Below are 14,468 nucleotides of genomic sequence, written 5' to 3'. Positions count from 1 at the left end.
TATGAATACATTCAGTCAGATAATACCGGTTTAGTCAATGCACACATTTGTCTCACTTTCAAAGTTTTTCAACATTAAAAGACATGAAGATTTGACAAAGAACTGTTATAATTTAGTCATTCTCTTCTTCAGAAAATGAATTAATCTATATTCTTAAAACCTTTTCCTTTTATAAAGCATAATATGACTGCATTTCAATTTTTAAAGTTAATTTATAATTTATTACTTGGGTTGTTAGTTTTTTACTTTTGGATTATTGCTTTTACAGAACTACTGCAGTTAAAAATAGTCTCAGGCAAAGTTTAGTTTTTTTTAACAAAACAAGAATGATTGGAATATTGACGTGCACGCTGGTTTTTTTATATTGGGATTAGCAAACAATATATATTGGAAATTCGGCGTTTTCAGAAATCGGTAATCTGGCAGGAGATTGTGATTGGAGCATCCCTAATTAAAACCCTTTCAGATGGGATGGATGGCAGTGAATGTAGCATTATTCAAAGGAAAACCACGTATGTAAATTATCACATTGGCCTATATGTATCTGTTTAGCAAACTCTGACCACACTAAACTGAAATAGCTAAAACATTTTTCTTAGCCTAGGCCTCCTCTACACTCTATAACATTTTAGTTATAAAGTATAAAGTATTCATTTTGCCAAGAGTAGAGTGTGGCCTGGGGCTGAGTACTGCTGTACACACACCATTGTCATTAAAAACCCTTATAAGCCATAACAACAACTAAAATAACAAACCAAACATGGCATTCAATTGTGATAATTGGATTAATAAGCATGGAGGCAAAAGCATGGATGGAGCAATGGTACCATGCAGTGAGAGTATTAAACCACAAAAGCACAATGGTGGTGTTAAAAAAAAACAATGAATGGATAAAGATAGACTGAAAGAGAGAGAGAGAAAAACTTGGGAAGCCATGATGATATAGCAGTAAAACTAAACATGTGAAAACTCAGCAGGTGCAACTGCAGGATTTGAATGTTTTTAGAGGAATTCCTTTGCTTTTGGGGTACAAATCTCCCTTTCCTTCTCTCTCTTTTTCAGACAAGAATATAAAAGGGGCCTGAGAGGGTTCTTGGCTTGGTGGCAGGGCTCTCTCACCTGGTCTCACTCCTGCCAGCACGGGCAGCGGGTGGTGTGTGAACGCCATGCGGGGGGACCTCTGGGAAGACAGGGCGTTGAAATCAAACTTCCCCGGCTTCTTAAGTGAACCAGGCGAGGACAGTCCTGGTAAAAAATAAAAATAAAAATAAAAAAATAATAAAATTAAAAAAGAAAAAAAAGGAAAAATTGTATCAACAAAAAGAGAGGTGGTTTTAATCAACAATATGTCATGAATTTTGACTATGCCTTATTGATTTTAGCCTTATCAAATGGGATTTCATTTGGGCTACCATCAATTTGAAAGAGCCAATCAGGGGACACAGTGCTGCCTGATTGCCTCATTCACAAATATATTGTTTAAAAAAAATGGAAAAAAAATCTGAATTCTTTGTGATTCCTGCTGCTGCAATAACTCATTCAGACTGAGGATTCCCAGCTCCCAACTTTGAAGCAATGGTCCGGGCAATATTTTACAAGCATGTCTTCAAAAGGGAGGAAAAAAAAATGGAGGGGTCGGGGGGAAATAACTGAAGCCAATATCAAACTAGCCTTTGTTTGAGAGCCAAGGCACATCTGTAGCAACAATAACCTCGAACTGTGCCACTGTATGTTTTGAGGTTCCTTTCTCTTTCTCTAGTCTTTTTCAGGTGCCAGAGCCAAAAGGCGGCCACTGTTTGAGCCACAGTCAGCGAGTTGCGGTTTTTGGTCACTGCCAGGCCCGCAGCCTGGCTGCACGAAAAGAGGGCTTCATTCAGAAATAGCACAAACTGTACAGTATGGACGCGGCAGCTGCTGAGTGCGAAAGACAAGCAGACGGACAGAGAAGACGGCGGGAGGGAAAGCAAAAGGGAGGCCTCAAGCACGTGGGAGACATGAAAATATGCGAGGGAGCAAAGCCAGTGAGAGCAAAGCAGAACCTGTGAGAAATGCAGCACTGTTTTGTTTTTCCATGCGTCGCTTTGGCGATGTGTATGAAATCGGGATGTCATAATATATTTAAATAAGCCTATTATCTGGCGGGGGCACTCACTTGCTAAAGCGACACACATGTAACAAAAAATGCTAAAAAAGAAAAGATATTTCTTATATGGGGGGGTTACTTCTAATCTTCCAGACGACTGAGTGATATAATAACTTTTCACCTTGCAAAGTTTTTGTCAGATTCTGGTTGTGGTTTGTCTATTTTTGTGCAGTTCCGCAACGAACGGGGCATAAAATATGAATCCTCTTCCAGTTGGAGACGTGTGAAAGTGGATGGAAGGCGCGGGGGCGTGCAAAAACCTACCCTCCCAGTGTGAAAGAGTTAAGTATTAAGCAGATGGGAGTAAATATGTGTGAACCGTTTATGTCTTCAGCAGACATACATTTTCTTTTCTTCTACACCCCCACCCCAGTGTAGCAAGGCTATGTGGGAGTATTTTGCTGTCAGATACATTCCAAGCATGAAGACAACCGCACATCCAGCTTCTGACACTAACAGCCACAACAGGGAAGAGATGAGAGGCTAACCTAAAATAAACTGGGAATGACTGAGATTAGAAAAGCACATCTAGCAGTAGGTACAGTGCATATGTCACTTAAGATGACGAGTATGTACGACGTTTCGGTAAAGGAATATAAGCTTGGACTTGGAGCTCCGGACACCAAATATTCATATTGTAAACTCTCATTATTAGTGGGGAATTTGACTGATCACCCTTTAGAACATAATAAATAAATAACAAAATCACAAAAAAAAAATCTATTTCAAATAGTCATTCCCCATACTGCTTATCCTCACAAGGGTTGTGGAGGTGTGGAATTCATTAGCATTCCACAGGGTTTAGTATTCTTTGCTAGTATTAGAATCAGTTACAAAGCTACGTAGTTGCTTTAAATTGGTAATGATTCTACATCCGTTCATCCTTCTCTCTGTTTCTGCAGCTTCAGCAGAGAAGCTCAGATTTCCCTCTGCCCAGCCACTTCATCCAGCTCAGAGACATAGTCTAGCCATTGTGTCCTGGCTCGGCCACGTGGCCTTCTCCCAGTAGGATATGCGCAAAACACCTCACTAGGGAGGTGTCCGGGAGGTATCCAAAACAGATGCCTGAGCCACTTCATCTGGGAAAGTAAAACAATTAGCTAAAAAGCATCTCGTCAAAGATATTCTAACTCATGTCATTTGTATCTCAAGGTACCGCTGTAATTCGCTGAAGACCAAATTCTTTTTGGCAGCTTCTTGGCGCCTCTTCAGGTATGTCAGGAATAAGTAACAAACAATGTGAATAAGTGAGTTTTTAGCAAAATGCAAAGGCTTCTCAGAATAAAAGAGTGGGATACAGTCGGCGAATTAGAAAAAAAACATCTGGTGGGGATGATGTAGTGTTGTGACTCAGAGCAAGATACATCCAGCATGTTTAGCAGAATGTCTGGACTTATGCACGTATTGATTGAAGCTGACGATCAGAAATCATGAGAGGAAGATGGGAAATCTGCTGACGACAGGCATCTGGGCCCTTAAAACACTGTCGTTACCATCAGGAGGATGTAAAAGAAAATGTCTTAGCACTTCAGAGACTAAGCCGTCTGCCAATCTGGTTCACATGTCCGCCCGTGCCACAACTGCACATTTTCACTCCTGGCAAGCTTTGGTGTTCCACTGGCAACCAATCAAGCGCTCCCCCGATGACCCTTCTGTCTCTTTGCACTAACAGGCCTGCCACCAGATGCGCCTCTGAAGCAAACAGATACACACCCCATTTCGGAGGGAAAGAATTGAGACTAGGTTCAAACAAGTTAAGGAAAGTCGGGGAACTTTCACGACTCCTGCTATGCATCTTGGGGCCTAACATATCACCGACGCAGCAGGGGAAGCCCTCCCGGTGTTTGATTTATTTAACAATCATTTGGAGCTAATATGAAATCATGGACGTTTTCCCTGCCTTCGGTGCCGCCCCCATCTCTCCATGAGCCCATGTGGAGCAGATGTCTCCAGCATCCTCACGGATCCCAAGGCTATACACATAGTCATTCACCATCTGGGACCATGCTTCAGCTGTGTGAGTGCGTATCTGTGCGTGGAAATCTATGGTGTGTATCTGAATGTGACAGTGTATGAAAGTGCCTGATGGATTTGTGTGCCGCATTGGTTATTGAGAGAGGAAGGAAAGCTTTGCAAGTGGACACACACTGAGACGCACCTGTCTGTGCGCGCTGGTATTATTTTTCCCTGCCTTATGCGAGCACATGGTGTGTGTGAATGTGTTTACATACCCCCACCTGGACAAGAATTCCCAGTTGAGATAGCATTTGGCAGGTGGGATACTCGGAAAATTGGATACAGACTGTACCTAAATTGCTCATTGTCAAAAATGCTTCTCACTTTGCGAACCACACCCTTGAATCTTTTTCAAATTGTTTTGTTGTGTTATTACACGTATATACTGTATTGTTTCTGGACTGTTCCTGAACAGAAAGTGGCACCAAACAAAAATATTTAAAAAAACTACTAAGTCCAAAAGTTAAAATTCTTCATTTGGACATTGTAACCTTGGTAGACTTTTTGATTCCTTTATGCAAATGCGACGACTAACACATTTTTCTTAAGAGCGGACAGTTGACCAGTCGAGGGTAAATCACATCTAAAACCTGTCATAAGCCTAAGCTATGTTAGTTTGCACTCTAAGCAAGTCGCAAAGTACTATCGCATGGCCCACAATGGGCCCTAAAACCTCTGCTTTCGCACAACCGCTATCAACTTTAACAAAAACAACAGAATTCTCTTTGGGTCTATTGAAAAATTGTAGGTTTCAGCTTTTCCTCTTAAATACTCCGCTAAATACCAAACCGCTTTCTCTTAAAATCAAGTGTTAGCATTACAAGGACCATGTTATATTGTCCGGACCATAAGTCACAATTTTTTAAATGAAATTTTGCTGGGCTTGTGACTTATACTTAAACTAATATAATATTAAAATATTGACTTTAGATTGTCTATGTTATTTACCACTTTCTTATCTTAACAACAAAACATGACCAACCATTATCTTGGCTTCTGAGTAAGAAGCACTAAAAACAATCTTAAAACAAGCTAGATGAAAGTTTGGTCACTGAAAACGAGTAACCGACGCTAGGACTAATGTGGCAAATGCAAATCCACTTATGGTAAGCCTAGCAGGACAGCAGACGAGTGGACTATTATCAAAGATGTTTACGTGCTACAAAAGTTGGGTGAGACCAAGCTGACAAAATAACGTTGTAGCTTGCTAATATAAAGGAATCTTATGTTATCATAAGACTTATCGTCCCTTAAGTCTAGTACAAACTATATAATTTCTGTTCTTTGAGTGATATATTTGCTCGGATCTCCGGCGCGATTTAGAGTCCGCAAAGACAGTAATAATTAAGCTTTTAACCTCTTTAGAAATAGGCATCGATTTGAGGAAAGTGGCTCCCAAATCCCTAACTTGCAAAATTACTGTACAAGGCAGAGCAGTGTGGAGAGCAGAGGATGAGCCCACAGTGAGTGACAAATGGGAAATCGAAGGGAAGTATGCAGCAACTGCTGCTGTGGTCCTGATGAGCAGTCTCTTAATTACATCTACAGCTAAGTGGAGCAAGAGTATTGGAGCAGCCGCTTAGGCACCAGTGATGAACCTAAGCAACGCTTTCGGCTACGTTTCTCCCCAGAGTCCTTCCTGCTGTACACATTTTCAATTAGACAGAAGGGAGACCGTGACGGAGGGCGGAAGGGAGTGAGTGCAAGGAAGCAGGAGGAAGGGTTTTACACCTCTGATCTGCAGACGGTAAGCGTCCTAATGAGGGATTTCAAGCCAGGCGAGGAATGGCGAGACGGAGAGGTGGAGGCAAGGCAGGCGGGCGGGCACCTGAACACCTGCAGGGGTGGGAAGCGTGGTACTCATGGGCGTTTCTATGTGTGAACGTCTGCCTATGGTGGGGGTGTAAAGTGGGCGAACTGCGAAGGGACATCTGTGCATACACACATTATGCACGTGTGTGCGCAAATGCGTGGAACCTGTGGAGGTCCCTTTATACATGACTGAGTCATTCGGCCTGTTCGAGACCGTGCATATGTGAGTGCGTTTCTGCTGGTGTTTTTTTTTTCCTTCACGGTGACATCTGTTGGTTAAAATGGCACTGGGAGAGCAGGCAGGACTTTAAAATGAAATCCAGGGATTTTAGGTGAGCTGTGCATGTGTGACAAAGCATGTAAAACTTAAAGCGGATAATCCTGGAAAATCCCATAATTCAACCACAGACAAAATAGTGGAAGAATACAAAATCGTCAGCAGGATATCATTCTAATATCTGGTGCTTAAAATGACACCCTTTTTCCCCCTTTACTTACCTTACATACAAACAAACATAATATATACACAGGAAAATAAATGGGCTAATAAATAGGAAGTAAATAAGTGTAATCAATGTTGTTCTAACCATGGTAAGGAAACTGCACGCCTTCGTTTTCATGTTTTATCTTCCTCTCCTGCACACTGGCCAAATGGTGCTGCACTGAAAGTGGAGAAGGGTATTGTTAACAATGAGACAGAGAAGAAAGAAAGAGTGAGTGAGAGATCAGATGAGGAAAAAGGAGAGAGGGTTAAAGAGTGAGCAATGCGTTTCATGGCTCATGATCATGAACATGTACTTATGTCATTATAGGTTATCAAGAGGCGTAGCAGCTTTACTGGCTTGTTGGATGGGAGGGGTGGAACTAATGGGGAGGGTGATGTACAGAGCAGATCACAGTAGTGGTCTTGGTTACTGTCATAACAATGGAAATACAGCCTTGGACAAAGCCTGTTATTCAAAACCATTGAAACATCTTCAAGTTATCTGGAGATAGTTATCATGGGATTCAGCATTATTCAACTACACACAAAGTTGTAAATCAGTTAATGGACTAAAGCTGGTACAAAGTTTTTCCCACTTTAAGGAACTAAAAGCGTTCCATTTTCTTATTAGCCTCAGGATTACCTGGCTACAGCATAGAGTGGGACAGAATGAAGTTTTTTGTTTTTGTTTACTAAGCTAAAATGTTTTTTTTAACGGAACGTTGGCTTTGTTTGTATTAAGGTTCTACAGATTGTTTAATTAATTAACTGAGTAAATGGATCATTAAAAAAATCTGTTATATTTTAAACAGGGACATACACGTGAGGGGCAAGTATTATTTTTGGCCATATGGAGTTGTCATCCACATAAACTCTACAGTAGTATCTGTGACCTTAACTGTTTAAAAACTTTTAAGGCAAGGCCTGGCTAGCCTCGTGATTAACAACATAGGTTTATGAGTCTATAGTTGTCTTGGCATTGGTTGGGTACACTAGCAGCTGGATGTTTTTTTAAACACATGCAAGGAAACAACAACATTTCTAACAATGTCATATTCAATTGGCTACAATCCATTTATTGCCTTGTGCTGACATTTCCGAATGCTACTGTCGTTTTCCTTTCTCGGAGTGAAATGATGCCAAACTTTTGATATTCTGTCCTTTTCTGATTCTTCCTCCCCCAGCATATTTCTACACAAATATAGGTTATTGTAGTTTAAGTAGCAATAATCTGCATGGGAGAAAAAAAGCCATGTGGGATGCGCCATGACAGAACATTGGGAAATTTTGAGAATGACATCATGAGATAAAGTAAAATTGGATTGGTTAGGAGCATGTATAATTTCTTAGTGTCGCCTTTGGAATTTTGTCAAGCATAATTGTGAGGAATGGAGGGTTTAAAGCTTAAAGAGTAAAGGCAGAGGTTAGCTAGAGGACCCTATTGGTAGATCACTTATGATAGGGGTTGAGGAGTGCAAATGTGAGGGAGACTGGGGATGTTTTGTTTTGCGAGCAAGGGATGTTTGAGGTGTGGCGATGTAGTACCTGCATCCATGTCATTGGGCCACGCGCTGGACTGGGATGAGCTGGCAGCTGGTGAGCGTCCAGGATAGAAAACATCATCTGTAGGGCTCTCCATCTCACTGTCGTCTAACGACTTCCTCTTGTTGGAGCTGGTTAGGAGCATGTTTCGAAGGGGAGAAAAATATTTCATTCATGTGTTTGTTCTTATTGAAGACCAAAGAAATCTTCGTTCCCAACCACTGAATGTGTGAAAACTACAAATAATACAAGACTAAACTTTAACTACCTCCGCGGAAGATTTGCGTACAGTTCCACTTCAGACCTAAAATGACGGCAGATGACGAGAGCCGAGAAGAAAAGACAAGATAAGAAGGACAAAGAGAAAAAGCAGAAAATGTAATGCATGATTAAAACACCACTTTTACTCTGCACATTACCGAGTCAAAAAAACAACAACCTTACAGCATTGGTCACAATGATATACAAACAAGAATGGAGGACATTTTAGAACTGTTGTATTTACTTCACGTATCATTTTTAGGCAAGAGAAGACAGAGGGAAGCAGGGAAAAAAACATTGGAGTGGAGAAAGAAGCAGGGTAGGCAAACATTAAAATGTGTTTAATATTGTCATTTTTAATGACATACCAGCATGATTCAGTTTTGAAAGTTGGATCGTTACTACTTTGTGGTCTGCAAGCCATTCTTTGATGGTTTCTGAAAAAAATTGCTAATAATCAATGTTCGTGTTTATTAAAAATGAAATAAACATACCGCTCGAGAACAATTTAATATCTCTGATAAGAGGGTTATGGATCACATTAATTTTAAATTGTTGCATGAATTAGGTTGTTTGAAAAAACAAAAAGCACATCAACTGTTCTTTTGTGAGCACAGTCCTGTTTTCCTTATATCTTTGTAAAAAGTAAAGGTTATAGTGTTATGGCAAATATTTTAGGGGGTCCTGGAGCTTTATGGGAGCGTATCTCTTTCACAAATGAAGCATAATACCTTATCCACTAAAGCAGTGCTTCTCAAATAGTGGGACACCCCCCCCCCCCTTTTTTCTCAGAAATATGACTTTATCCTTAAAAGTAAACACCAATTAAATTAATTTAAAAACAAATAATGAAGGGGTGCACATGTTAGTTATATGTTTACTTGGTAAGACTATACTGTGGGCCTTTAAAATGTTTTCCATGTCAGGGGGGCCTTGGAAAATGTTTGCAAAAACCTGAAGTAGGTAGTGTGCAGTGTAAAAGAAGCAAAAGAGGTGATCATATTGCATAAAGAGAAGCACAGTCATAACGGTGTTAAAGACAAAAGATGAAAAGGGGAGAAAAATGGACCTCAAATCCTAAAATATTTAGATTAGGCACTAGAGATATACCCCATTACTATCATGGTTAGGCCCACATACCTGGTGGAGGGAGGAGAAGTAAGAGAGCGTCGTCCCACCGCCACCTGGTTGATGTTGTAGTAACTGGGACTGCTGTCCAGGTCAGCCAGTGAGAAGTTTGGACCTGATGCCGTAGCAACAGGAGCTAATGGATAAACAGGATAATGAGGAAATATGAATGTGTGTGAAAATTGAATAAGGATTTTTGATAGTTTGGGTTTTAATACTCTGAAAAGTGTTTTCTTATACAAATTTCCTCTCTTACACATGATCATTTCTTTCTTTCTCTTATAATTTGATATTAATTCTGTGTGAATACCAAGGAAATGGATGAAAAGTGGAGTGCAATTAAAAGTGTTGTGTTTTACTTCTGCCAGGCAGGTCATGATTTAATTGACATGTGCTTGTTTACGAGCAGGATTATACAAATACTAGTACTTAATTGATGTCGACATAACATTTTGAAGGATGGGGGCATAGGTCAAGGAAAAACATGTTTCATTTTGGTCCCAAACACGATAAAAATGCTAGCCTTTCTTTTTGAATGATACAGTATTTTGACTTTAAAAAAAAATCTAAGTGAGTAAGGCATGAATATTAATAGAGTAATTCAGGCATATTCATATGGTATGTAGGTGTATGTTGGGGTTTATCCAAATTATAATTTGGCAGCAATCCGTGAAATAACAAATTATTTTTCCTCTTGTTGTTATTTATTTAATTATTGATGTGTTTATTTTTGAAAAGTTGTTTTTTTTACTTACTCTGTGACACTCTGACGAGCTCAGCCACATTCCAAACCCCTGAGGTGACAAAGCAATCTTGGAAACTCAAATGTCCTATGGGAGACATTTACAATGATTAAAGGATTAAAAAAAAATAATAATAATAATAATTCTTAGAATTACAAAAGTATTTAATTGATTAATATTGATTTGTTACTAGCATCTCAACAATAGATGGCAAAAAATAAGATATATCAAAAACTAACAAAACTGAACAAAATACAAAATTACAATGCATTAAACAACTGAAATAAATATTTTTCTTGAGTTAAAGTGGCAGTTTTTTTTTTAATTCAATGTTCATCTCTGCTTTGTCAAACTGTTGTGTTCTTCCGCTCATCGAAACATTACCAGAACTCACTATAAACAACCATAATGGTAATAGAACAAACTCCCATGTGGCGCATTAAAACTGTTCCATCTTTTAAAAATAAGATTTACACGACATTTGAACATAATCTGTATACATACTTTAAATCCTCTGTGTTAAGATAGTGTATGAATTGTTCTGTACAGACAGTTACATTGCAAATAATAATTTAGAAAAAGGTGCATAAAATGACGATAAATCCCTTTCTACATTAAATTTTAAATGTTATAAACGCATGTCACAATATCAATTGAAGCAATGTCAGTTATTTGTGTTTAGACCTCAAAATAGTACTACCAAGTACTATAGTCTATTTTGTTTTTCAATTGCTTCCAGCAATCAGTCATATTTGTTAGTGTGCGGGTTGTTTTGAGCTTACCATTGGGCGGTGGTTTAATGTCGGTGTCCCCTTGTTGACTGGAGCTGTCTGATTGTCCGGATTCTGCAAAAAAAAAACAATTTGTGGAAATGGTTAGTATTTTGCCACATGTTAAAATTAGTTTTTAAAAAGTGTCATTAGTTTTAATGTGACACTGAAAATGTGCCGTGTGTGTGAGATGGAACCAGCTAAATTTACAGTATACATGTGTTAGTTAAATCACACAATTTTTGGAGGTGTGATGATTTTACATTCCAATGAGTTCCTGCTAAGCAAAGGTGCAATGATTTACAGAGCGCTGTTATACCAATAAGCATCTAAGTACGCAACCATATCCCGTGCCCTAATCCTATTTAATACCTTCTTGCTGGTAGGGACTTAGTCTGCATAAACAGAGCACCTTACGCATACATACACAACACTCACACTCTCGCATATGAACGCACACCCACACAGCATGTGCACTTGCAATCTGTTTCTTCCTCTAATTTCCGTTTCATCGCCACAAAAACAGACTCTGGAAAACAGCTGACCACGGGTGTCTGGCTGCGCTCGTGGATTTGAGGTAGAGCTCATTTTAGTTGCAGGAAAACTATTCTCCAAAGAGGCCAACAAGCAACACTAATCTGTGTACAAATGCACCTCTGCACACACCTGTTATAACTGGCCTATGAATGCAATCGGCTCCGCTCACATGGGTGGTTAGCCGCACATGGCAAGCCTTGGCAACAAAGAGACAAAATTAGGAATGGAGAAGCTTCAGGCGTAAAAAAAGCTTTTGCAACATGAATCCAGGGTGTCAAAAGGGAGCATTGTCTTGTTGTTGTTCAGGTATTTTAATCACGTGTGTGACCACATTCATAAATGGGTATGCAGTACTGGAAAAAGTACCCACCACACTCAGTTGCGTAAAGTACTATGTTAAAAGGCGGAGTACTGATTTTACCTATTTTTCGCATGAATGTAAGGACCCTACGCGGAGATTTTAATTGTTAAATAGATATACACACATACCATACAGTTGTTTCAATGAAAAATAACTTAAATAAAGTGCACAGAGGCTCATACTAAGAACAACTGTCCTGCAAGATGAATTGTGAGAGAAGAGGGTTGACAGCTGGGCGTGCAGGAGCAAAACAATGCAAAATAAAAAGCTAAAACATCCAATGACGAATGCATTAACACTATCTGCGTTATTTTTCCCCAGATGATACAAATTCCTAAAACGCCAAAGCTGGCAATTGGGAATAAAACCAAACAAATCTATCAAATAGGTCACAGAATGTGGACTACTACCATGCTTTATGTTGTGAGATTCTTTACTGATTTCTTACTCACTTTTCTTCGTGTCACTACTTATTCTCACAATTCTTTACCATCTCGTCAGTAAAATGTCTGTTTTTAAGTGTAGGGCGTGAAAATCAATCCTACAGGAAAACAAATATTTGGGTCGAAGAAAATTTGAATCAAAATCCCAGGCTACATGTCAGAATTTGTGCGTGGAGAGAGAGCACCCGTGTGTTATTGCTATTGGTCGTCTATTCGAACCAAAGTTGCTAGCAAGTGAGCTAAAGAAGGTGTTTATCCGCAGGCTACAAGTGATAACAGAGCACACAGACTCCTGCCAGCAGCACTTGCCTTGCAGCCGCTCTAAGCCACAGATTAGCCTAGTGAGCAGGAAAAAATAACAGGCCTGTCTCAGAGCCTACAAAGCCATCCACAGAGAGACAGAGCGCAGAAAGGGAAAAAGACCTCCCTTCCTGCTCACTCCTCTCATGCAGAATCTCTCACTCCATGCCGTCGCCCCATCACGGGCCGCATGTAAATCCTGGCAGCCATCTTAGAGCTTGGCAGCCATTTTAGCATTGGCGGGAGCACTGCATTCCAGGTAACTGACGGCACTGGCTCCGAACACACCAAGCTGCGTGCGCAACTCAGATGCATTGAGCCCTCGCGTAGATGCACAAACACTCGAGAGTAAACACGCCAGTGCCAATGAAAACTGTCGGGAAAACAACACTGGACTTCTCCTGGCGTGTAGTATTTCGCTATGGGGCTCAAAAATATTGTAAACACTGAATTTTTTTGCAGTTTCTCTGCACCGGTTGGGAGACACTACTGGAACTGTACATGATCTGCATAGTCAGCCTAAGGCAATGTGCGGTAATGTGTGCACAGTCCCAGACCGCAATTAGCCTCTAGAATTGGCCAGATGTGATGAAGATAGAGCCCTACATCGCTTGGAAAGGTTATCCGTTTCACTGGAAATCAACACAAAGATCAAACTGTTGGGTTAAGAAAATGAAACTCAAGAGGCCTGTTGACAGTTCATCACAAGTCGGCCAGTTAGGGCCCACAACAGACAACCACGAGTAAAGCCTTTATCTGGTTGCCCCAGACTCCCAAAGCTATGTGCTCACCACCTCCAATCAGAGCGTTGCAGGCCCCTCAGATGCCCCTCGACATCAAGTAATGTCCTAACCCTAACGTCAAATATTTAAGCATAAAGAGATGTCCCTCCCAACCGACACAGTTAATAAAGCCTTAGGCCATGTATATGCCAGATATACCATTTGGGATTTATGGCTGAGATTTTAATTCGAATATGAAGGAAATAAAATAACATGCTTTACTTAAGTTGTCACTTTTAAAGATTTTGTCCAAAAGGTCAGAGCTGATTTAACCTTGGTTTAATCATGGAGCTGTGACTTTTTATAAATGAACTACCAGAATGCCGAGTGAAACTCTAATTTCACAAATATTGGTTGAGTCTATAAAATTGGTAGACTGGTGCATATCTTATAGAGCTATGGCCCAGACAGTAATTTACTCATATATACTGAATATCACCAAACACTAATCTCAGAAAAGTATCAAAGGTGTTACTTTGAGATAGGAGTTTAATTCACGACATGACCTCAATGACCTCAAGCCAGTCCCTTAAATATTTTTTTCCAGTGTATTGAATGTAAATATAATTAATAGTCCCAAAATCTCTCCAAAAAGTTATATCCTCTTCAGGAAATAGGGATTTGTGCAGATAAAGTACAATAAGGTCTCATGACTTTACTGCTCTGTGGCATTTGTATATGCTCAATAGTAGCTCAACTTCCCAACTGGTTGGCGTAGAAAGTTCTACGGACTACTGTACCTCCCACTGTCAACACTCACATATTTCTGTGGCTTTTTCCTTTATCAGTTCCATCTGTAGAGCATTTTCTCCCCATCCCATTTTGCCATGTGTGACATATGGCCCTCTCTAAGCGCTTCCATTCCTGCCGTTTTATGAGACACAAATAATAACTCTGAAAGCAGGCCTTGGTCTTTCCACTTGCCACAACTTGCTGCACTGCGGATCTTGAAAAAAAATTAATCTTTTTTACCGCGGGCGTTAAAAACCACCAATAACAAAAAACACACACTAATGCAATAATGATGAAAGCATTCTCTTATGAATTATTTGCAATACCAACCACTTAAAACATTGTGTTTATCAATTTTAAACATCAATATTGTCCTTGTCACGATGGGGTAGATTTATTTGGATTATATATAGA

At 39.9% G+C, this 14,468-nt stretch overlaps 1 protein-coding gene across 13 annotated transcripts in view; it reads right to left on the bottom strand.

The window, feature by feature from the left end:
* nfixa (nuclear factor I/Xa) overlaps positions 1-14,468 on the bottom strand; it is a 140,449-nt gene that overhangs the window by 17,583 nt on the left and 108,398 nt on the right. For 7 of the 13 annotated variants that reach the window (XM_077604322.1, XM_077604314.1, XM_077604321.1 and 4 more), the window contains 7 exons: positions 10,912-10,974; positions 10,142-10,216; positions 9,399-9,522; positions 8,266-8,301; positions 8,001-8,128; positions 6,559-6,633; positions 1,120-1,245 (listed from right to left, as the gene is read on the bottom strand). In XM_077604322.1, the coding sequence (XP_077460448.1) occupies positions 1,120-1,245; positions 6,559-6,633; positions 8,001-8,128; positions 8,266-8,301; positions 9,399-9,522; positions 10,142-10,216; positions 10,912-10,974 (627 nt within the window). Of the gene's footprint in view, positions 1-1,119; positions 1,246-6,558; positions 6,634-8,000; positions 8,129-8,265; positions 8,302-8,406; positions 8,696-9,398; positions 9,523-10,141; positions 10,217-10,911; positions 10,975-14,468 lie in introns of those variants that run through there. The other 6 variants (XM_077604315.1, XM_077604326.1, XM_077604319.1 and 3 more) reach the window with 4 other exon arrangements.

This window comes from Stigmatopora argus, chromosome 7, assembly GCF_051989625.1.
Source record: "Stigmatopora argus isolate UIUO_Sarg chromosome 7, RoL_Sarg_1.0, whole genome shotgun sequence".
NCBI lineage: Eukaryota > Metazoa > Chordata > Actinopteri > Syngnathiformes > Syngnathidae > Stigmatopora > Stigmatopora argus.
This window is presented reverse-complemented; position numbering and strand designations above follow the sequence as displayed.